This window comes from Artemia franciscana, chromosome 4, assembly GCF_032884065.1.
Source record: "Artemia franciscana chromosome 4, ASM3288406v1, whole genome shotgun sequence".
NCBI lineage: Eukaryota > Metazoa > Arthropoda > Branchiopoda > Anostraca > Artemiidae > Artemia > Artemia franciscana.
This window is the reverse complement of record NC_088866.1, coordinates 35,473,577-35,499,399: the sequence shown is the minus strand read 5'-3', so window position 1 is coordinate 35,499,399 and position 25,823 is coordinate 35,473,577. Positions and strand designations below refer to the sequence as shown.

The following is a 25,823-nucleotide window of genomic DNA, read 5'->3' as shown; positions in this document are numbered from 1 at the left end:
ATATTATGAATCGTTCTTTAAAGGCAAGAGCAGAAATTAATAAAAGTTTTAAGGCCCATTTTCTTAATAAAGCTTAAAACCTAAGCGTAAAGAGCAGGAGCTGGAGAAGTAAATAATTTACCAAGAGAACAACGATTATAAAAGAATTCGTGACAGTATTAATCAGCAGGATATACTAGAATCGTGGAAAATTTTCTTCTCTTATGACAAAAAGTTTAGATTTTTATGTAATAAATTGCCTAAAGACTACAAACCAGTGAAGTGGTATTCCGTAGACTATAAAATAAAAAACTAAAATCGTTGCCAAAATCCCCATTCTCATTTCTTCGTCATATTTTTTTTTTCTTTTTTTTTTTGCTGAGAAAATTTCCGAGACAGGTTCAAACGAAAAAAATTCAGACTCCGAGACATTTGAATCAAGTGACATTTTCTTGTCTGTGATTCGTGAGTGAAACAAAAACAACAGTAGTATGCAAAAGGCGAACTTCGAGAGCTTCTCGTAGGCTCCCTTCGCTCACTTGGGCCTTCAGCCTCTTAAGCTTGTCATTTTCTTTCAGCTGTATCTTCACTTTTAACCTTCTTCTTTGTGGCATATTTTCAACTCAATCGCAGAAAATAATACAAAGAGGTGACGTATTCTGTAAAAATGTAAGACAAAAAGTCTGGTAATTGATAACTACTGTCTAATCCAGATAGGCATGTTTTGTGACTTATCGAAAAGTCTCGTTCGAAAGGAAATCACCAGTTCCAGTTTCTACAAGCCAAAATTGATCACAGAGTAACTAGTCAACCCAAGCCGTTTTAGCCCGGGTAAAAATGGCGTCGGGACAAAAGTAATAAAATACGCCTCCAAAGGAAGTGATGATTTATAATAACATGCACTAATCAAAAATTCAGTGAGGAGTTTTGAAAAAAAAAAACTGACTATGATGAACAAGAGCTAAGAGTTCATATGGTATGAGCTCTAACAAAATTCAAAGAATCAATAGATCGATTTAAAAAGAAAATCAGAGACTTAATGCGGCCAGGATTTAAAATAAGAGCTCTGAGTCACGATGTCCTTCTAAATATCAAAATTCATTAAGATCCGATCACCCACTCGTAAGTTATAAATACCTCATTTTTTCTAATTTTTCCTCTCCCTTTAGACCCCCTAGATGGTCGAAACTGGGAAAACGACTTTATCAAGTCAATTTGTGCAGCTCCCTGACACGCCTACCAATTTTCATCGTCCTAGCACGCCCAGAAGCACCAAACTCGCCAAATCATCGAACCCCTCCCCCCAACTGCCCCAAAGAGAGTTGAATCCAGTACGGTTACGTCAATCACGTATCAAGCATATGTGCTTATTCTATCCGCCAAGCTTCATCCCGATTCCTCCACTCCAAGTGTTTTCCAAGATTTCCCCCTCCAACTCCCCCCAATGTCAAAAGATCAGGTCGGGATTTGAAATAAGAGCTCTGAGACATGAATTCCTTCTAAATATCAAATTTCATTAAGATCCGATCACCTATGCATAAGATAAAAATACCCCAATTTTCACATTTTCCAAGAATTCCGGTTTCCCCCTCCAACTCCCCCCAATGTCACAGGATCTGGTCAGAATTTAAAATTAGAGCTTTAGAGCACAAGATCCTTCCAAATATCAAATTTCATTTGATATTTCGAAAGGTCACCCTTTCGTAAGTTACAAATACCTCATTTTTCCAAATTACCCCCCCCCCCCCCATCTGCACAAAAGTGAGCAGATCCGGTCTGGTTATTTCACTCATGTATCTTAGACAGGTTTTTATTCTTCCCATCCGGTTTCATCCTGATCTCTCCGCTTTAAGTATTTTCTGAGATTTCCGGTCCCCCCCCAACTGCCTCCCAATGACGCTGGATCCGGTTGAGATTTAAAATAAGAGATCTGAGTTACGAGATCCTTTGAAATATGAAGTTTCGTGAAGATCCTGTCACTCCTTCGTAAGTTAAAAATACGTCATTTTTTCTAGTTTGTCAGAATTAACCCCCCCCCCCCAATAGAGCGGATTCGTTCCAATGTAAATCACGTATCTAAAACTTCTGCTTATTTTTACCACCAAGTTTCATCCCGATCCTTCTAATCTAGGCATTTTCCATGATTTTAGGCCCCCCCCAAACTACCCCCAATGTCACCAGATCCGGTCGGGATTTAAAATAAGAGCTTTGAGACACGCCATCCTTCTAAATATCAATTTTCATTGAGATCTGATCACCCGTTCGTAAGTTAAAAATACCTCATTTTTTCTAATTTTTCAGAATTAATCCCCCCCCCCCAATAGAGCGGATCCGTTCCAATTATGTAAATCACGTATCTAAGACTTCTGCTTATTCTTCCCACCAAGTTTCATCCCGATCCCTCCAATTTAAGCATTTTCCATGATTTTAGGTCCCTCCCCAAACTCTCCCCAATGTCACCAGATCCGGTCGGGACTTAAAATAAGAGCTTTGAGACACGATATCCTTCTAAATATCAATTTCATTGAAATCCGATCACCCGTTCGTAAGTTAAAAATACCTCATTTTTTCTAATTTTTCAAAATTACCCCCCCCCCCCCAACTATCCCAAAGAGAGCGGATCCGTTCCGATTATGTCAATCATGTATTTAGGACTTGTGCTTATTTTTCCCACCAAGTTTTATCCCGATCCCTCCACTCTAAGTGTTTTCCAAGATTTTAGGTTTCCCCCTCCCAACCCCCCCTCCCAATGTCACCAGATCCGGTCGAGATTTAAAAAACAGCTCTGAGACACGATATCCTTCCAAACATCAAATTTCATTAAGATCTGATCAACCGTTCGTAAGTTAAAAATACTTCATTTTTTCCGAATTAACGGGTCCCTCACTCCCCCCCCCAGATGGTCAAATCGGGAAAACGACTATTTCCAATTTAATCTGGTCCGGTGCCTGATACACCTTCCAAATTTCATCGTCCTAGCTTACCTGGAAGTGCCTAAAGTAGCAAAACCGGGACCAACAGAACGACAGAATTTGCGATTGCTATATGTCACTTGGTTAATACCAAGTGCCATAAAAACCCATAGCATCGACACCCAAAAAAAAAAAAAACAGATCAAAACAATAATATATCATCAATACCCGCTTGCCTATTGGCGTCCCCTCAAGTGCGGTAATTTGAGATGGCGTTTGCCTATCTCTTTTTCCTTTTCCAATTATAGAAGAGCCTTCCTTGGTATTTTCAAGGTGCCCACCGTTCTTTTCCCTCAACACGAAAAACCCACCTTTAGCTTAAGACGTATTTGTGCAGAAAACTCTCATCCCTCAAAAGAGAGGAAAAAGTCACCCAACACTCCAAAAGAATATCTTAGCAGCATACTCTCGTAACTACAGTGATTTCAAATACGAAAACAGTCAAGTCTTCATAAACCACTTTCATTATCAAATATTCAGAAATCGCAATGATTATTCTCTTAGCATCATTTTATTATTTTTTCACATTTTTACATAATTTAGAAACTGAATTTTTAAAATCCCTTTAAGCATAAGTCTTAAAGCTCTTTAAAAATTATTTTCATTCAAATTAATAAAAGGCCCTTGTATTTGAGTGGTCTTTCCAAAAAAAATCATGAAAAAATTTAAACTTTAAAGTAAGGAGCGAGGATTTTAGCGTAAAGAAACTTTAGCGTAAGAAAATTCAGCGGAAGGGGCAAACCTTTTCATATAAAGAATATTTTTGTTCGTTTTAAATTTTTATGTTGTTCCTTACAGTTGAAAAAACTCATTTTATATTATTTAATTTCTGAGTGTTTTTCCAATCATGCCAAGAAATCCCCTTCCCTCCCTCTGCCCCTTGTTACATTTCTCGTCGAAAATTTTCCCCCACGGGAAATTACCCCAAAAAGATTCTGTATATTCCTCAATAACAAATACTATATGTGAATCGGTAAAATCACTCTAGGTATAAGTCTTAAAGCTCTTTAAAAATTATTCTCAGGAAAAATAATAAAGGGCCCTTGTATTTGAGTAGTCTTTCCTAAAAAATCGTGAAAAAATATAAACTTTAAGGTAAGGAGCGAGAATTTTAGCGCAAAGAAACTTAAGCGTAAGAAAAATTCAGCGGAAGGGGCAACTTTTCTCATTTAAAGAATATTTTTGTTCGTTTTAAATATCAATGTCGCTCCTTACTTTCAGTTGAAAAAACTCGTTCTATATAATTTACTTCCTGAGTGTTTTTCAAATCCTGTCAGTATATCCTCTTCCCTCCCTCTGCCCCTTTTTACATTTCTCGTGGAATATTTTCTCCCCACAGAAAATAATCCAAAAAAGGTTCCGTATATTTCAAAATAACAAATACTATATGTGAACAATATGGAGCAATTGCTTTACTTATAACCCTTCCCCAGAATAGTATCTCCTCTAATCGTTTAATCCAAGACACAGGGGGCATAAAAAGGAGCTAGTAATCCCTCAATACGCTATTACGTACATCTGGGTCTTACGCAATACTATAGCACACCTGTATCGGTATAGTACATTGACGTCATAGGGAATGATTTAAAGAGACGCAGGTGCATGTTAAGTCATAGTTTCTTTGGTATTTAAAAACCTACAAGACCCCGCCAAATCAGGATTTTCGTGATTGTTACATCATAGTTTTCTCTGAGTATTTAAAAAACATACGAGATCCCACCAAATCAGGATTTCTTGGAGTGTTTAAAAGACCTTCAGGGTCCCCACCAAATGAGGATTTCCTTGAATGTCATGTATTGAAGGTTTGGTTGTTACCTAAGTATTTTTTCTGAAAACAACAGTCAGGGCCCCCTCATCAATTAAAGGCATGATTCTTACTGCACCCAATATTCTCATGCTTTACAGCGATTTAGTGTCAGTAAACAAGGGATTATTGCCGCAATTTTCTATGGACAGAACCGTTAGAGTCTAGACATATATTGATTTCCCTAGGAACAATGGCTTGGTGGTAAACATAGGGTGAATCGCTATTTCCAGGAAACAGAAATATCACGTGATCCACTATTATTCTAACGGGAGCCGAGTAATTTTCTATTGTCATAGGGGGGTATAAAACAGTATTCAAAGAACTTCCCCGTCAGTCTAGTATTAGATTCTCAAAGTGACAAAATTCAAGTTAAAACAAGAGCCAACAGCTCATATGGCACTTGTGAGGAGGTCAGAAGAGCCATGAGCTTCTTCCCACTAAGTTTCATTAAAATCTCTCCACTCTAAGCGTTTTCCAAGATTTTTGGTTTCCCCCTCCAACTCCCCCCAATGTCACCGGATCCAGTAGGGATTTAAAATAAGATCTCTGAGAAACTAATTCCTTTAAAGATCAAATTTCATTAGGATCCGATAACCCATTCGTAAGTTAAAAATACCTCATTTGTTTTTAAATTTTTCCGAATTAACCGTCCTTCCACTCCCCACAGATGGTCAATTCGGATAAGCAACTATTTCTAATTTAATCTGGTCGGGTCCCTGATATGCCTGCCAACTTTCAGCGATCGCTATATAAGTATCTAGTTTCGGATCTTCTTAATGTGAAAATTCGGGTGGTCCGAGATTCGAACCAGAGACCTCTCGTACCCTAAGCCAGAATCAAACCCAAAGATCACAAGACATACTTAAGAAGAACAATCATTTGTTATCGACAAATAAAATTCTTCTCAACTGTCTTTTTCGCTCGCTCCCCCCAGAAGGTCGAATGGAAGAAAACACTATTTCTAATTTAATCTAGTCTGGTCCCTAATATGCCTGCCAACTTTCATCCTCCTAGCTTATCTGGAAGTACCAAAACTAGGGAATCCCCCCCAACTACCCCAAAGAGAGCGGATCCGGTTCGGTTATGTCAATAAAGTATCTAGGACATATGCTTATTCTTCTCACCAAGTTTCATCCCGATCTCTACACTTTAAACGTTTTCCAAGATTTCCGGTTTCCCACTCTAACTCCCCCAAATGTCACCAGATCCGGTTAGGATTTAAAATAAGAGCTCTGAAACACGAAGTCTTTCTAAATATCAAATTTCATCAAGATCTGATCACCTGTTCGTAAGTTAAAAATACGGAATTTTTTCTAATTTTTCCAAATTAACAACCCCCCCCCCTCCAACTCCCCCAAAGAGAGCCAATCCGGCCTGGTTATGTCAATCACGTATCTAGGTAAAGGTAAAGGTAAAGGATATGGCATTAGACTTTACAGTCCCTACTGTAAAGTCTGTAGCACCGACTGTAAAGTCGGTGCTGATCTCCGTTTCTTGGCCCTTCAGCCAGGAAGTGCAATGGGGGGTTGGGGGCCAGCCATCCTGTGCTTTCACACACCCTTCCTGTTTACCTTCCCCAGATTTCTCCAGGTACCCATTTAGAGCTGGGTCGACTCTGGCTAAGCTTACAGAGTCACGCCACTGACCCCCGTCCCAACTGAATCACGTATCTAGGATTTGTGCTTATTCTTTCCACCAAGTGTCATCACGATCTCTCCACTCTAAGCGTTTTCAAAGATTTCCAGTTTCCTCCTCCAACTCTCCCAAATGTCACCGGATCCGATCAGGATTTAAAATAAGAGCTCTGAGACACGAGGTCCTCCTAAATATTAAATTTCAGTATGATCCAATCACCCGTTCATAAGTTAAAAATACTTCATTTTTTCTAATTTTTCGAATTAGGTGCCCCCCAACTCTCCAAAAGAAAGCGGATCCAGTCCGGTAATGTCAATAACGTATCTAGGACATGTGCTTGTTTTTTCCACCAAGTTTCATCCCTATCTCTCCTTGACTTACTTGACTTAATGCTCCTGCCGAAATGCTTCCGGCGTCGAGAGTGATGCTACATGGTGCCTCCATTTGGACCGATCTCTGGCAAGGATGTGGACATCCTCCTGAATATTTGCCATGACTAAGAAGGCACCTGTTGTGTCCTTCCATCTGGTTGGGGGACGATCTCTTGGGCGTTTCCTGCCATGCAGTACGGGATCAAAGTCAAAAATTGTTCGTGCGGGAGTGTCAGGGTGCATGCGAAGGAGATGTCCGTACCAGCGTAGTGTTCGCTGGGCGAGTTGGACTGAGAAGGGCGTTTGAGCAGTTAACGCCAGGAGGTTCTCGTTGCTAACAAAATAGTGCCAGCGTAGTCCGTCAATGCGGCGAAGATGTTTTGTTTGGGCTATATTTACGGTGCTAAGCACAGACTGAGTGGCTGGCCAAGTTTCGGCTCGGTAAAGAATCACGGATCCAACCAAAGCATTGTATATGCGCATCTTGGTCCTATGGCTGATAGAAGGTTTCCTCCAAGGGGCAAAGGGCACTTAGTCTCCCCACTACTGCTGAGGCTTTGGCAATTCGGTGCAATAGATCTTCAAGGATTGATCCGTCATTTGAGAGGATAGAGCCAAGGTATGTAAATTCCTCAACAATCTCAGCTGGTTTGTCACCGACCATTAGGACTGACGGGGGACGCGGCGAGTTACGGGGTTCAACAAACATCACATTTGTCTTCTGCCAATTAATCAACAGCCCTATCTTTAAGGCTTCATTAGCAAGGATTTGTAGGGCTTCTGTGATCTTCGACGGTGAATCGGAGACAAGAGCAAGATCAACGGCATAGTCAGCGTCTGAAATTACTCTATCACCGTAATGCAACCCAAACTGGAGGCGGTTTATGGTCCGAGTCATGATGTAGTCGATGACACAATTAAATAGTTCTAGAGCAGCAGCACAACCCTGACGGACTCCAATATTTATTTTAAAAGATGAGCTGCGTCTGCCATTGACTTGCACACAGCTCTCAGTCCCTTCGTGGAGCCGCTCGAAAAGGTTGCAGTACTTCACTGGTAGTCCCGTTGTTTTCAGTATGAGCCAGAGTGATTGCCGGTCGATAGAATCGAAAGCAGCCTTGAAATCCACAAAGGCAACATATGCTTTTTGTTGAAATTCTCGAGTCTTTTCTATCAGCTGCCGCATTGTGAATATTTGCTCCACGGTGGACCTTCCTATCTCTCCACTCTCTCCTATCTCACCATGGTGGACCTTCCTATCTCTCCACTATAATCGATTTCCAAGATTTCCGGTCCCCCACCCCTGACTCCTCCCAATGATACTGGATCCGGTCGGGATTTGATATAAGAGGTCTAAGGTACGAGGTTCTTCTAAATATCAAATCTCATTAAGATCTGATCACTCGTTCGTAAGTTAAAAATACCTCATTTTTTTAAATTTTTACGAATTAACCGTCCTCCCACTCCTCCCAGATGGTCGAATCGGGGAAACGACTATTTCTAATTTAATCTGGTTTGGTCCCTGATACGCCGGCCAAATTTCATCGTCCTAGCTTATCTGGAAGTCCCCAAACTAGCAAAACCAGGACAGACAAACAGACCAACAGAATTTGCGATCGCTATATGTCACTTGACCATAAAAAATTTATATGTTTCAAAGATATCAACAGGTAAGCCATACCCTCCTCCCCCCACGAAAAAGAAGGTGTGCAAAACCAAATTTAACTTAATATAATATTCTATCGGATAAACACCTAAAAAAAACCGTCCCTCCTGCCATTACACGATTCTCTCAGTGATGAATTTATCTTGTTTTTATCACGTCAAAATATTCTTGACTGCAAGAGCCATGACTCCTACTAAATCGCTTTCAAGCATATTCGATTAGGCTCTTGCCAGTCCTAATAGAAATAACTAAAATAACACATACTTTTTCAGCTTGACAATGAGCCCTGTCCCGTTAGTTCTCAAGGGTTTGAGGCGTTACTGGCCCATAGATTAATAACATAGTCTTTTCTTACTTTACTTACTTAAACTTGAGTATTCCCACACCGACTGGCTCATAAGGCGACAATGGTGCCTCTCCATGACGACCTCTCTTGTCCTTTTGACCGAAGTTTATCGAGCGACGATATAAAAAGCAAAGCATCCTTCTCAAGACATTTGCCTAGTGTTGCCTTTTGTTGCCTACGTCTTCTGATGCCAGAAGGAACCCAACATCACACATCATGGGGTAGGCGGCCCTCACTCATCCGCAACAAGTGACCCCAACATCGCCATCGGTTAGTCACAATTCTATCGATCACGAGCGGCTGCTTTGTCTTTTCACGTATAGAGGCATTAGTGAGCTTATCAGTCCACTGGATACTAAGGATGCGCCGAAGATAGATGTTCTCAGAGCCCTGGATTCCCTTTTCCAGTTGCTTAGTCAACAACCAAGAATCGCAGCCGTACATTAGTACGGAAAGACGTTAAAAAAAAAAAAAAAAAAAAAAAAAACGAATAAAAAGGAAACAGAACTAAGGGAAAGAAGCAGCAATTGAAGACCTACGTCTTTTACTTATAAAAACAAAGAGTCTCATGCCTCTGTTGTCTTTCCCTTCAAAAAGGATAAATATTATAAAGCATTAGAAAATGGAATCGTATTTAGTAAGATTTGAAAAAGGAAGTTGATGCTACGATAATTTATGTTGAAATCTCTATGATTCGAAGAAACTTTACCTACAAATCATGCTAAATTTATACTTCCAATTATTGAATGTTCAAAACGAAAACAATGCATCTCGCAAACCAAAATTTGATTGAATGTGAACAAATTCAACTTTGATGACATACACAAATTCACAGCCCCAGATATACCTTTCTGTATGTCTTCAGCATACGTTTTGTATGCTGAACTCACTGTACATATTGCGCAAACATTGCAAATATCCGATTACATCCGATGAGGAAAAAACATTAGGATTTTAAGTAAATTTATTTTTGTGTTGCTTTAACTGATGGTTGATTTGGACAGAAAATGCCATCCATAATCAGATCTGTGCCCAGAAGAAAGGTGGATATCCGTCCTAAAATAGACGAGCAATAATGAAATAAAACTGCCGATTGTTTTACGCCAGATTTACGTTTTCTTTTTTAACAATCAGCAAATAATCTGAATTTGCTGAATACTAGATGTACAAATTAAAATGAATATTTTCCCTAATGCAAACATTTTTGATCAAACAATAATATAAGAATTGCAACTCCAAGCAAGGGCATACTCATTTAGGACGGGGGAAGGGGGCTTCGAGGGATTCAAACCTCCCCTCAGTAAACTTTTGAGAAGCTGAAACTGTCCTAATTGCAGTTTATTTGGTTTTAACGAAGGAAATAATAATAATAATAAAAAAAGCTACTACTTTAAAAAGTTTATTTGTTAAATTGCTGTAACTTCCATTATAAAATGAATCAAAAACACCCATTAAAAAAATAAAGGATTTTTTTTTTAATGAAGCAAAAATACTACAACAAACAGTGAAGCCACCCTTCCGCCGTAATAATCGAATTTCATCATAGATCCACAGTCCAAGTGAAATAACTTATAAGATTGAAGAACAAGTAAATCTCCCAACTCCATGAGTCAAAGAGGATTGAATAAGAGGTAGCGTAAAAAGTCTAACATTAGATGGTAAATATATGGTTCAGAAAAATTCATGAATAAGGAAATAAAGGAAAAAGCTTGCCCTAAAAACAGCAAATATAGTTCAACTGCTCCCAAATCGTTCCAATAAATGGATTCCAGGCATTGATTTTAGAGCAAAACGGACTTTTACACAATATTGATCAAAGCTATAAAATTAGAATATACAGTATTTCATCCTGATAAGAAACTAAAAAAATTGCAGCTTACCAGGATTTCATCAATGGCTGATCTGAGTCTTGTGTACCCAACATGCATTTTGCCTTGGAGATGATCATCCAATCGTGACTGAGCATCACCAATAATAAGAAAAGCTCCACAAACAGTACAAATCTCCATCTGCTTCTCTTGTGCAAACGGATCAACCTGTAAAAGGACATTTTTCGAAAACCTAATTTTACAACTCAATTTTTAGGATAATTAAAATTCCCACCCAATTTTCCAGACTACCACACGGTTCAGATTCATAGTTTCGGCTAGTGGAATAGTTTCGGTTTAAATACATTTCAATAACATATCACCATATACTTGTTCAAGAAATATACAAGGACACACTTCATTTTCAAGGACATAAACATTATATTTGTCTACTGTTTCCTTAATATATCAATAAAATTATTTAAAAGCTAATCAAAGCCTCTTTCTGCCAAGCTCAATTCGGGGTCCGTTCATTCTGGTCTTAAACAACAAACAGCACTTAGAAACAATAGAGAAACTTTTCTCAAAACAGTGGAATTCAAACTTCAAATGAATCTTTCGGCCCTATGTCCAAAGGCCGTGTTCAGCCCAATACAAGCGAAAACATAAAAAAGAAACTTACATTAAACTACGAACTTTAAAACTAAAAATATTTTTAAAAAGCTTTTAAAACAGCCCAAGCATCCTCGCTTCAACGAAGTTCAACCAGGACTGGATGGGCGAAGAGCCCTGGTTCAAGAGTTCTGATTAAACTTCGTTGAAGTAGTGATGCTAGGGTTTTTTTTTAAAAGCTTTTCTTTTTTTTTAAGTTCGTATTTTAATGCAAGTTTCTTTTTTATACTTTCGCTTGTTATGCTGAGGACAGCCCTTGGACATAGGGCCGTATTCATCTAAAATTTTTAACTCAACTCTCTTGAAAAAAAAATCCCTATTGTTTCTAAGTGTTGTTTGTGATGGAAAGGCAGTGTGGTCTTCGTCGCTATTTCTTCGTTGCTGATCTTTTTTCTAATTGACTGGATTATAGTCAGAGCGCCAGATTCTGTATCTCGCTTATTTCGATTAGTACCCATGCCGGAAGGTAAAAAAAAGTTAAGGGTGGATCCCATGGTAGTCGACCATGCTGAAAACGAATATCGTAGGGCGAATGTTCGCCGTTGGGGCGTTTCTGAGATATAGGCCAAAAACACCAAATTTGGCCTATAATGGGGTTCGACGATTCTAATTTTTTTTTCTATAGATAAGGTTGGTCAAATTCAGTGTACTCTTACATCAATAAAAAGAAGAGACTTGGGGCTAAACGAATATGATTTTTGTTTGTAAAATAAAAAATAAAAAAAATAGTACACTTTTTACTGCAGTTTTAAAAAAATCAGATTTTGTCAACAAATTTCTAACAGAAAAGCTAAAAACTCGAAATTTTTTCAAGATGAAGTATTTTTTTTACATTAAATAAAAAGCCCGTTTAATTCCGAGCACATCGAGCTAAGAAATTCTTTTTAATTGTTGTATCTGGGGAATGCAACTTTTTTAGCGAGTGTAGCCGATAATAGGAACTTTGTTTAGTAACCTGCTACCTAGCGGGAAGTTGATTGATAAGTTAAGCAGAAGAAATTGATAAGCAGAAGATGAAAAAGAAAAGTGAGTCAGGTAGGCCAAGATAAAAAAAAACGGTTACTTCAGATTGATTCAACATGTGATCCTGACGCAGATACTGATTTGCTGATGGATGATAATGAAGAATACGACACCAATTTGGAAGATTTCCAAAAAAATGAAAGAAATAAAATTTTTAAAAGCACTTTTGGTGTTGTAAAGTTGGCTGGCAAAAGGAGTGTAAAATTTTGAAAGGATTGAAAGTATACAGTGTATCGTACGATACCATTCGACGACTCCTAGCAACAGCGGTAGACGAAATGAGAACTCACACCACAGCAGACAGCGTTTATGTTCCTCCTGGCATAATGAAAGATGATGATTCTTTGATCCAATTCATGCATGACAACCTCGACTTTCTATGGTCCTCCCTCGATGGCACATCGACTCATATTACTAGCATGGCAATGGTGCAGACCTCGGAGCTCTCAAAGGACACCCATTCAAAAGTCACCGTGTCATTTAAGCGTCAGAGAAGCAGGTCAGTTGAATGTTTACCGAAAGAAAAGCTTGAAATCAAGTGTCAGGGATCGAATATCTTCAGGAAAACGATGATCGAGAAAGAACTCCTTCCTGTTAACTTACTTCTCGAGACTCCAAAAAAAACTAAACACCTGGACAAGGCAATAATGCTGGCTAGAGAATGCCAAATACAGCTTGTGGCCACAGAAGAGAGTACCCCGTCGTTACCAAGCTATCGAACGATTTGCAGTAACGTCTCGAAGGAAAAAGTTCCTAAAAGCAACGTGTTTTACTTTCCTTTCCTTCATGAAGCACCAAACAGCCATGCAACAGTCGAAAAATCACTGCGAACATTCATGGCGATAAGTAAAGCTGTCGAATGTGACGATACGGTGGTCACGCAAGATCTCTTCATTTATCAGCTAGCATGAAAAGTAAATACCCCGATGACTTCAGTACCTTCCAGCATGGGTGGGTGCACGATACAGAATCTGGCGCCTTGACTATTATTATGGAGACACTCTCACTTAATCTCATCACCAGAATCAAATGTCGGGCGTCCGCACTAGTTTTAAACTCATACCTTTATGCTAAATATCCCAGTATAAAGTACTATTGTCAACTTAGCTATTTCAGATAGGAATGGTGCAGTGAAAGAGAGAGGAGAAAAAAGACAGTGAGAGAGAGAAAGAGGATGAAAGTGGAAAGAGAGGGCGATGAGGAAGAAAGGGAGAAGATGAGAGACAGGAGGAAAGGAAACTTTGGAAAGGAGACAGGAGGAAACTTTGACTAGGAGACTCAAAATTGAGTTTTACCTGCCTTTTCACTTTCATTAGCTTTTCTTCACTTAGTCTATGTTTTTTTTTTATGTCAGTTGACAATGTCAAGGCAGCATGAATCTGATTAGAAAATGTCTTACTTGAAGATGACTACAGCAAGCCAAATTCCCATTATGTTACTTTGTCATGGGCATAATCCCTTTGTTTGTAAGGTGGGCTATAAATTAACTGAACCAAATTTCCCGAAAAAAAAAGATACTAGTGAATCAATACAAAATTTAGATCTATGCCATAGCACAGTGTTTTGTAATAAAACGATAGGACAGAATATCATACGTATAAACAGGTTGAAGCCTAAGGGGGGAGGATGAAGTAAAAAAAAAAAGAAGCAAATTATGCATTGCACAAAATACATACAAATTATATTTTCAGAGCGCTGGCCAAGTCTGTAGGGAGCTGTAGAAAAAGAATATTTACTTACTCCTTGATAGTTTTGAGCGGTTCCATCCAGTTGCTTTCTGAACTGATCTCTTTCTTCTTTCAACTGATCACAAAGCTTCAGCAATCCTTGAGCTTGTTCGATGTTCCCTTCACACCCTTCTTTTTCTGCTTCTTCTATTAAATGGTTTATCTTATCAGTTAACAAAACTACTTTTTCTTCACATCCTTCTCGATCATTAGAGCCCTATAAAAAACATACAGAAAAAATAGGGAATAAGACGGACTGAATTAATATTATGTATGGAAGTCACCTAGGTGAATTGTTGTTAAATTTGTCTATCCTTTTAGATGATTTACATCTAAAAGTGAATATTCAAGGCCAAAAAATCCCCAGGAAACTGTTGTTATTTATTTATTTTTTTGCAGAAGTGCCATTAAAGACTCAGAAGACAAGTTTGTATTTCAGTCAATAAAGAAGACTTGGTCTACCAGCAATCCATTTTTTATTGCTAAATGATATATATATATATATATATATATATATATATATATATATATATATATATATATATATATATATATATATATATATATTGTGACTTCTATGCATTTTCTCATAGGTAGCGCTAGAGTGATGTGGGCACAATGTATTTTATTTTTTACCAAGGCAATTTTTATAAAAGGAGTTGTCATTTTATTCAGTATAGTTGAAAAGCCCAGTAATCATCTCTCTTAGGATGTCAACTCCCCCACAGCCCTAAGGACAAGAGCAACGAGTTATGCAATTCACCCATTCTTTACATACAGCATTTGTTATTGAAAAAGGTGGATATGTTTGACATTTGAGGTCCAAAAAAATGAAAAGGATTCAGGCAAGCCTTTGAGAGAATGTTGAGCTGAATCAAAACACGTTATGTGCATACGGGTTGTCAAAAGAGTATAACTCAGGAATGACTGAATGTATCAATTTGGAACTTCCAGGAAACAAATAAGGGGAACGATCAATTGACCAAAAAGGCAGTATTTGCACCCTAAAAGCATCACAAAACCTACTGCTTCTATAGGAATTGCTACCACGGCTGAGGGGTATTGAAGCGAAAACTTGAAGAAGTGTTGAGGGGAAAGTTGAACTGAATCAAAACATACTACATACATGGATTCTCAAAAGGGCGCATCAGTAATATCTTTGGAGCAGCTTATTGTATCACACCAAAACTTCCAGGGAATTATGAGGGGGATAGTCAAAAAGGCAGCATCTTAAGTCAGTATTCTAAAAAAAGGAAGCATTCTAAATTATGCTACTAGTCTTCTAAATAAAACCAAAATTCTTTGTTAAAACTAAAACCAGTGTTCAGTAAGGCAATGTTCCATAGATGATAACAAGAACATTACCTTTGGTTGCACTACCTGATAATTTGGAATAGCAAAAACATTGTTTTTTGATAAAACCATGTCCTTAGACAAACTAGGCTCCCACCATAGCAAATTCCAATCATCATGCAGTTTCAGAATTTAGAAAAAATATAATTTTTTAGAAGTAGCTTGTGCATGTCATGAGTTACAGAATCTTCAGCAGTGGCCATTGAAAATACTTACAAGCATTCTGATGAGTTCTGATGAATATGGCAGCCAGGTGGCAGTTTTAGACCTGCCTCTGAAGCTGAAAACACCAGTTTTCTGCACCGTCAGAAGGCATTCTTCTGCATCATCATCACATGCTGCTTTTTCAGATGGAAGAATATTCGTTATTGAAAAGGTAAGACAACAAAAAGGTTCTAGGCTATACCTGCAGAATGTGAGACAAGGCACTTATTGGCAAAACCACGAGCAGTTGCCATTGCTAATCAATGCCTTTGGTCATACAGAAGGTGAATATATTGGTCTCCATTCTGAAACAACTTAATAAACTGACCCAAAAGGTTCCTGAAAGATACTAATATTCTGGTAGCAGGAGATTCAAGATTCATATATATCATATGACATTTGCTAGATTTCATCCATCCTGATCTTTTCTTAGGGATTAAATTTGTGAAATAGTTGACAAGAGCCTCACGCTGATCAATAATTAACTAAGCTGCATCAATGAAGTTTTTATATATTGACTGAGTCTTTGATTACATCACAAAACAATACGGAATAAGCTTGAGATTCTCTCACATGGTGCACAAGTCTTTCAGACAGGTAGCCAATTGTTAATGAAGTAGACAATTCTTACCAAAATATCAGAAACTTCGAATCCACGACAGTACGAACATTTCAAAAAAGCATTATGTTGATTATATTAGGTATATGGTGCAAGTGCCAATGTCAGCTAGTCCTCAGCCACTACACAGTATTGTGCTTGGGGATCCAGTTTCCATACTCTCTTGTTAAGATTCGTTCCATCCCTTCTTAACATCAAAACTTAATGGAAATCATTTTTAATATCCTAAAAAAGCTGCTATAAGTGCTGGTGTATGTCTTCTGTGTCCGTACGTCCAATAAAAATTACTGTAGATTAAATCAGAGGCTCTTTCTGTAGTCTCCGACAAGAAGATAATCAGGAACTTTAGCTCCTTTGCACCATGTACGATTGCAGTCTCATTATAAAGAATCCCCAAAAAAGTCTCATGACACAAAACGTCTTTGCAAAAATTGGAGGAACAATGACTATAAATTGCGATGTTATGTTCTATCTGGCATCTGAATCCATGGAAAACTCACAGGTTTGCGTAGTTTTATAAGTCTGTCAAATGCAATAGCGCTTTTAGACCTGCTTACACAACAAGCGACTAGTGTTAGATTATTTTTTTAACCATGCATTTATTCACGTTTAAGTCTTATGTAATAATGGCGAAGCAAAATCTCTCCATATAGATAGGAAGCATTAGTGTACACCCATGTAAAACAGAAAATTTTACACTTTAGTTAGTCACAGTCAGCTTTTGAAGTTCTACTGAGATGAACATCTCAGGAGATCAACCCGTCTCTTCAAAGTAGACCATATTAAAAACAATAAGCAGAAGATTATAGTGACAAGGACCCAAGCTGAGAAATGTGTCCCAAACTACAGTACAGAAAAGAATGAAAGGTTTTTAAGAAAAATCTTAGAATACATATTCACTGGTCATTATTTTGTTCTTTTCTTTCTGGTCATTAACAAGTCCATAAGGTACATTAGGTACTGTCAACTGTTTGATTTTCTAGAGGAGGGAACTTACCTTTTCAGGAAACTGAGTTTGCAGCCTCTGCTTTCCTTTCACAATTCTCTTATCAACCTCTCCAAGAATTTGTCTAGCATACCTAATAAAGTCATCTTCAAATTGTTCTCTAGTTACAGCAGATGCATCTTTCTGGTATTTCTCCCTTACCATGTCATCATGCACTTTCCCACAGACCCCTAAGTCTGCTTTAGTGTTGGTGAATAAATCATGTGGGCAAAATACAGAAGTATAATGTTTACACACCTATAAAATAAAATACAATTTCATTTATGCTGAAATCTTTAATTGTTGCTTGTATGGCCATGATGAAAAACAATAAGGCCAAGTAATATTTGCAAACTCTAGCATTTTGACATAATATTACCACTCTACAGATGGTAATCTGACTAACCAAAGGGCAGTATTAAAAACTACAATCTTAATACTAAATAAAAATAGAAAAACTAATTGATCTTAAGATCCATCTTTGGAGGTCACAAGAAAACCAGATTTTATGTTCACTCTCAGTATGTCAAGACCTGTAATAAAACCCACAGCAATACTAACCTAAAAATTCTGAAAAACACAGGCTTGCTGCCAAATCAGATGTTTTAAAGCCATAAAAGCAGATCATATGCAGCATTTTAGCCCAAAAGGCACCAAACTTGAATAGATGTGACTATACTAATTTTTTTTGCAATAAATTAAGACGAAAATATTGACAGAAAGTGTTCAGTGCAGACAAAAAGAGAAAAAAGAGCTTAACAATGGGTACATTTTAATTCTTCTTCTGTTTCAGCAAACGAGGGCTTTTCAGTCGAGACTATTTAGCCTTTTTCCTTTTGATTCACTCTGTGAGATGAACAGAGCTATTGAATTAGTTGTTTCTCATTTATCTTGAATCTGCTCAGATTTCTTTCAGTAAATCTTTGGAGTTGAAATATAAGAGAATAAATATTGAGTTCTGAGCTCTGTGTGCAGGTATAGTCAGATAGACTCTTAGCTGATACTGTAATTCTGTGGTGCTTGAAACACTTTGACAGTTTACATTGCAGGATATACTCTGCAGATGTCAGCATATTACATTCAAATAGTCAATGGTCAATTTTTTCATTTTGTGAATTACAATACCTGCAAAAAGGAGAAGAAAGAACTGAGCCAATTGAATCAGTGAACTGATATGAAAACACCTGAAAGTTTAGCCCATTTGAGCCAGACCGATTTCTATGATAAATTTTAAAAAGGTGCTTATTGGGGATGGAAGATAAAATTGGATTTTTCTTGTTTAACAATACCTCTTATAATCTCCAATGGTATATGTATTGAATGAGGATTGGTCTCCCACTTGGTTGGTCAATATTTAAAGCATTTTTTGTAATTTCATCCACCTTATGGTTACCAGGCATATCTGAGTGGCTTGGAAAATACTGAAGGTAAGTTCTTATGCCTCTTGAAGCAAGATTATCAATAATGCTAATACAATGAAAAGTGTCTATATCCATCTTATACTAAGCAGCTGAAGACAGTAGCTCTAGGCTTGACAAAAATTCAGAATAAACTATAATATTCTGTTAATTAGGAATCGAAGTTTGCTTATTCATGAGATGCTCTAATGCCATGATCTTGGCATTTAGCTCTGCAGACATTATAAACACATTATAATACATTCTGTCACCTATAAAGGGTGGGAAAAAACCTGCACTTGCCACCTTCCCATTCATTTTGGACCCATCAACAAAAATTGTGAACTGATGTTTATTTGTAATTGCATTAATTTCAGCAATTTTTTCTGGGTGGAAGCAATAGGGGTCAGTTCTTTAGTTCACTTTGAGAAATTAGTGTTTATAATGGGGATTGACCAACTCCATGGGGTGTTTTGGGGAATATAGGTCCAATAAACTTTGCTGGCACTGGGAAGCTCTTCTGGGTATTGGCATATTCATTTGCAATGCCTCTATACATGATTGGATTTTTTAACCAGTTATGCAGGGTATGTGAGCTATTGGCTTCAATTCTTATCAGATAATCTATCAAAAGAAATATTTGTCTTTCATTCATTGTTGATAATCCACTTTCAGTTTGCAGAACTGAGAGTGGACTATCAACAATGAATGAAAGACAAATATTTCTTTTGATAGATTATCTGACAAGAATTGAAGCAACTAAGTTTTGTGCCCCACATCAATAGCTTCCCTTCCCTGAACATCTACATCCCCTGAAGACACCCACATTGGTTTACCAGCAGCACAGACGAGATGTCATTTTTGTCAAGAAAATGCATCAAAATAACATTGTTAACTCCATTTTTACTCACTCCCTTGCCACCATGACAAGAGGCCACTCAATGAAGCTGCAACAGGAGCCCTCCAGACATAGAGAGGACAAACTTTTTTTCAGCATGTGCTGTCCCAACTTGGAACATTCTTTCCAATGACAATGGAAGTAATGTGGGATGGAAGTACTAGTGGGACACCACACCCACTAGTTGTGTCACCTCATCAATTCAATAGCAAGATGTTCTACAGGAGGATGCAGTCCACCTAATTTAAGGCAACAATCAACATCAGATAAAGTCCACAGTTGATAGTGGAACTACAGCAAATTTCCTGCCTTAATTCCTATTCAAATACTACAGCCAATCCCAGAACAGCACCCCACAGCCAAAATTCTAACAACCTTCTGTCAACAGAATATTCTAGTTACAGGCACATGTAACCTGATCTGCTTCCAATGGAAGAACCAAGTTTGAGTATTTCTTCATTCTCAAAGAAGCACCATCTACAATCCTAGGACTTGAAACAAGCAAACACCTGAATCTTGTCAATTAAATTTTGCTCAAACAGCAGTTTAGAGAAGAGTTAGATCAAATAAAAAGCATATAATTTATAGAGAAGGTGACCCACCCAACCAACTGGGTCAATACAGTCATTATAGTAGAAATGGCAGACAAGTTGCTTATGTTCTGGGTAGACCTGAATAAATACGGTAGACCCCATGACCTGAATAAATCAATAAAGAGACCACATTATCATATACCAAGAAGCATTATTTGTTTCTCCTTTGTTGTTGATGACACAATCATTTCAGGCATAACCCTTGAAGAAAATGATTTGGAATGTATAAGTGGTACTTCAGAGAGCTAGGGAGAAGCAAATATGTCAGAAAAAATCTAAAAGTTTATTCAGATGCACTAGCATACCATACTTGGACATCAACTCAGAGAATGGCCTGCATCCTGATTCTGAAAAGATAAAAGCCTTAAAACAAATGAAAGCCTCTGTAAACAAAGAAGAGCTCCAGAGCTTACCTGGCATGATGAATTACCTGTCGAAATACACCGATAGCTTATACCACACTGCTTTCATACATACAAAATTTAAGAGAGGGAAATTGTGTATAATTTAAATTGAACACTGTAAAAAAAAAACTTCAAAAAATCCTCAATTAACAGATATTTTTTTATTCAAACTAAATTAAATGCTAAATATAAAGAAAAAAAAAAAAATAAAAACATAAAGAAATAAACAATACCCACAAGTGAACAGCCTCCTTATTTGTTTTTGTGTGTGTGTGTGTGTTCTTTCTTTTAAATTTTCTTTTTCTTTATACCTATTGCATTCAATATATTCATTAAAGTTTTTTTTTATTCCAGTGTTTTCTTTAAATTATACCCATTTTTTTCAAATTGTGTACACCAATAGCTTAAATCACCAATTGAAAGAACCTACTAAACAAAAGACTTTTGTATAGAAGCCTTAACATCAGAAGGCCCTTGATATCATCAAGAAGTTGCTTTGTTAGTCCTTGTCATTTTTTTAGTCCAGAAAACAATGAAGCAGAAATACAAGTTGATGTGTATGTATGACAATAAAAACTAATAATTGGCTCTGTCTGTTGCATGTTTTTTAAATAAAATGAATTTGAATTGAATTGAGATGCCTCAAAGCTGGTTTTGTATGCAACTATTTTCCAAAAAGGAAGCACAATTACATTTGCCCCAAGGTCACTTAGTGCCACAGAACAAAATTAGGAGATGTAAGCTATAGTATATGGGTGCAAGCATTGCCACCAGTGGAATAGAGCATCAAAACCCCTTTAATTAGTCTTAAATTGTCCACTAGCAAAGTCATCACTAACACTACAGAGAATGATCTTACAAATCCAACCATATGATTTCTCTAACACTTTTTGGTTAGGTAAGGACATCCCTGGTGTGGACATCCTGTCCTGTTTACAAATCCTAGGAAATGAAGCACTGGTTTAAAAAAAATAAAAAAATTGGATCTTATGTCTATGTAATCATGAGCCTACTACCCATCAGTAGTGAGAAGTTACTCAAAATGAGAAATAAGACAACATCTGAAGAGAGCCCTTTAATGCAAATATGAATAACCCAAAATAGCTGGCCAGAGAGAAGGGACAAATTCAGTTTTCTCTTGTTGATTCAATCATCCTGAAAGATAATCAACTGCTCATAGTCTGCAAAATGACATTTTAAGAATTTCAAATACTTCAGATTTATGAATAGAAATAATAAAGATCAATTGTTTACTAGCATAGAATAATTAGGGATATAGAGAACCACATCCAAAACTACACTGCTTGTGCCAAGTTTGTAAACTAAACCAAAAAGAACCCCTCAACCTGCATGAAATTTCCAGTTTAGAATGGACAGATATGGACTTCAACATGCTGCACAGATAAGACACATACTACCTCCTCATTGTGTACTGATACTGTCACTTTTTTTAAGATTGATAAGCTTGAAAACAACATGTATCTATACCAATTCATTCATAAGCCAAAACAGCACTTTGCTTGCACAAGATCTAGAAGTTGTCTGCCAATGTAAGCAGTTGGATCTGTAGATCAGATAAAAAGGTATCATAATAGGGTAGAAAATGTGTAACCTTAATATAAACCAAATGTGACAAAATAGCATACTGTGCTTCCCTGAAGTGAGAAATTATTAAGTATTGCCTTAGTATAAAGTGAATGTAACTAACAGAATGCCTACCTTGAGTAGTTGTTTACTACTTGATTATCATTTCTCTTATATTTTTTTACATTCACTGCAACAGGTAAAGAGGGAAGATATAACAATCTTCCTATCTTTTCAAAGTGCTGAGAACTTGGGTGTCCAACAATAGAAATCTTGAATTGTTTATAGTTCAGATGAGGTCATGCACAAGTGTGTTACCAAATTCAAATTTTAGGTTCAATGAAAGATTAATGCTAGTGTAGAATTAATGCTCTTTTAAAGAATATATCTTAAAAAAATAAAGTCTACCATTAAATTCCTTGTTTTATGCTTTTTTTTCAACATAATATTCATTGCCCTGACAATGTACCATCTCCCCCAAATTACCTCATATTTGACTTTGAGACATGGTGAACAAACTACTTAATGCTTTTTATGGTCTTCCAAACAGAATAACCATTTCACCTGCAAATGTACTTTCTTTCTTCCCTGGTGGTCCTGTATATAGCCAATATAGGATTATAGGTTTGTACAAAACTAGAAAATAAGTTTGGTAAAATTCTAGTTTAGTGACTTTTGGCTATCTCAGAAAAGGGTTATGTTAGGAAAATGAAACTTTCAGGGATAAGTGTACAGGCTAAAGTATGTCCCAGGAAGGTTTTTAAAGTACCCACCTCCAGTCCTGCTCCCTCTAGAGGGCCTTGAAATTCACCTACATGACAGGTCTATACCTATTTTAGGTAAATACCTATTTTAAGATAAAATGTTGTTTTGACCTTAATTTTCAGTTACCACTTGCTTTTTCTCTGCCTTTAGCTCTGAAAAATGCAATTCCTGTTATTTGAGTAGAATTCTGAGCCATATCAATGTTTTTTTTTTCAAAATTTAGGAAATATATTTGTATTTCTTTAAAACCTTATAAATTGGGATTGAGCAAAGTTGTGAAGCTGAAAACAATTTTGTTGTACTTCATTCAAGCAGAAGATGTGTTTTGTAAGGTTTCACTTTTATAACACACATATTTTTAAAGGTCATGACCCTCTAGAGGGAGAGGGAGTGGTGGTAGGTACTTCAAAACACCTTCCCGAGACACATTTTAGCCTGTAGACCCATCCCTGAAAGTTTCATTTTCCTAACCTAAACCCTTTCTGAGATAACCAAAAGTCACTAAACTAGAATTTACCAAAAGTTTTTAGACAAAAGAATTCTTAGTTTATAATAAATATGCAGCATGTTTTATATCAATCATGTGTAGAGACTCTGTGGAAGGAGTTAGGATGTAACAAAATGAGAGGCATTTTCTCATTGCTAATTTTAAGTTCTTCTTTATGGCTCTAGACATATGTATGACAATTCATCCCCAGCTCTCCTCTCTTATGGTCCTGGGTTATAAGAAAAACTAACATAAATAATAATGAAATAAAGTATAGCAACTATAATTAATCTTATTCCCTTGCTGTACAGTAATATATTTCCTTAGTTCAAATCATATTAACCACCTCCCTCTCCCTTCCCACCCCCTGGAAAAATATCAAACTCCCATAACTTCATTACTAAAGATGCCTAGAAAAAATGCTTCATCCTTATCTTTCATAGTTGGACTTCCAAACTAAATGCCAAGATCATTAATTATCTGGGTAGTTTGATATTATTACCATTTAGTTTTAATAGCTTATTATCCACCTTGTTGTATATATATCAGGAAGGTCTTTTAATCCACCTAGTTAGATAGTCATATGCAGCTTTAATTGATTCAATTATCTGGCTAATTGGACATTATATTGCTGATATTGTTGATGTTTATAATATGGTTTGCATTTTGATGGTTCACTCCCAAACCCCTCTCTAATGACCTTAAACATATCTATGCTAGCCCTAGCCTGTAAAGAAACTGACCAAAAACACAATGAAATTCTTACTTATAATAAGTAGCAAGAGTCAATATACCATATTTCCTTGAATTTATTTCTTTTCATCTGTTTTTGAACAATTCTTATCAATTATTATGATGCTTTTCCTAAATATCCTAAGTCTATAGCCTATGAGGCCATTAAATGGGGTAGGGGGATGGTATGAATTGTCAAAAATAAAAACCAAGACATGAAAATAAGGACAAAGTCAGGAGCTTAAAAATATGGTAAAATTCTAGTTTAGTGACTTTTTGCTATCTTAGAAAGGGGTTAGGTTAGGAAAATGAAACTTTCAGGAATGGGTCTATAGACTAAAGTATATCCTGGGAAGGTATTTTAAAGTACCCAACTCTACTCCTTCTCTCTCTAGAGGGCCCTGAAATTTGTCTACATGACAGTTCTATACCTATAGAAATTTTAACAAAACAACATTTTACCTTAATTTTCAGTTAGGCCTACCAGTTGCTTTTTCTCTGCCTTTAGTTTTCAAAATGCAATTCCTATTATTTGAGTAGCCTAGCCTAGAATTCTGAGCCATATCAATGTTACCTTAAATTACCTTAAATCACAGCTTGGAGTGAAATAAGGACTTTTGATCCTTAATAAATTAAAAGTAAAATTAAGAGTGAAATAATTTTTTATCAATGAAATGAATGTTTTTATTTCAAAATTTAGGAAATGTATTTGCATATCTTTAATACCTTATAAATTGGGATTGAGCAAAGTTGTAAAGCTGAAAACAATTTTGTTGTACTTCATTCAAGCAGCAGATCTATTTTGAGAGGCTTCACGCATATTTTTAAAGGTCATCCAAGGTCAGGACCCTCTACAGGGGGAGGGAGGAGAGGTAGGTACTTCAAAATACCTTCCAAAGACATACTTTAGCCTTTAGACCCATCCCTGCAAGTTTTATTTTCCTAACCTAACCCCTTTCCAAGATAGCCGAAAGTAACTAAACTAGAATTTTACCAAAACATGGCTCTTATTATATCTCCTTTCAAAGTAGTCCAGATTTCACCTTTACCCATAGTCTACCGATTTGTTTGCTCTACACAGAACACAGACAATGGAAAGACTTACATCAGGGTCATGATAGCTTGGTTCCTTAGAGTTCTCATTCGGCAAAGTGTTTCTATGCCTTCCCATCAGCTCATCCAATAACTGAGCAGCCATAGAAACCATTTTTCCTTTCTTTAAATCACAAATAAAACCTGCAATCTATCCTAAAAATTAGTTATTTTCATCTATTCTTTAAGACTTTGAAAGTGATGCATCGGAATAGTTAAAAAATATAGGTAGCGTTTACTTCATACAAGTCAGATGCTAGCACTAAGCTCACTGGTTCACATGATTATTCAAGAAGGGTTTTTTTTTAAACGCTAAGAGGATTCCAGGCTAACAATTGCAAAACATCACAGGCAACGCTATAGTGTTATCTGTAGTAAAGTTGATAAGGCTCCAATGTTTATTATTAATATTTTTCACCAGAGGCACTACATATGGAAGTGTTACGGGGGGGGGGGGGGGTTCTTATAAAGTCTATTCGTTTTCTTATCTAGTTAAAATTGCTTATAAAGTTTACTTGATTTCTTATGTAGTTTAAGTTGTTTGTGGTATGGGAGCTTTATAGTTAATGGATATAGATTGGGAGGGTTCTTTTGACCAGTCTCTATAATCTTGGAGACAAATTCATTATCATGATGTTTAGGTTTGCCGAGATGGGCAGATTCCCTTGGGAACGAACCAGTAGACAATAGGAACTGTACCTGTA

The 25,823-nt window shown here is 36.9% G+C and overlaps 1 protein-coding gene across 2 annotated transcripts in view; it reads right to left on the bottom strand.

Moving 5' to 3' along the window:
* The window catches only part of LOC136026359 (luc7-like protein 3), a 47,962-nt gene extending 22,641 nt beyond the window's left edge, over positions 1-25,321 (bottom strand). For both annotated transcript variants that reach the window (XR_010617276.1, XM_065702890.1), the window contains exons 1-4: positions 25,133-25,321; positions 17,180-17,425; positions 14,020-14,223; positions 10,657-10,812 (exon numbers count right to left, since the gene is read on the bottom strand). Coding sequence is in view for 1 of the 2 variants with exons in the window: in XM_065702890.1 (XP_065558962.1) it covers positions 10,657-10,812; positions 14,020-14,223; positions 17,180-17,425; positions 25,133-25,234 (708 nt within the window). In the remaining variant the exon portion in view is untranslated. The remainder of the gene's footprint in view (positions 1-10,656; positions 10,813-14,019; positions 14,224-17,179; positions 17,426-25,132) is intronic.
* Between the last annotated feature and the right edge of the window lie 502 nt (positions 25,322-25,823).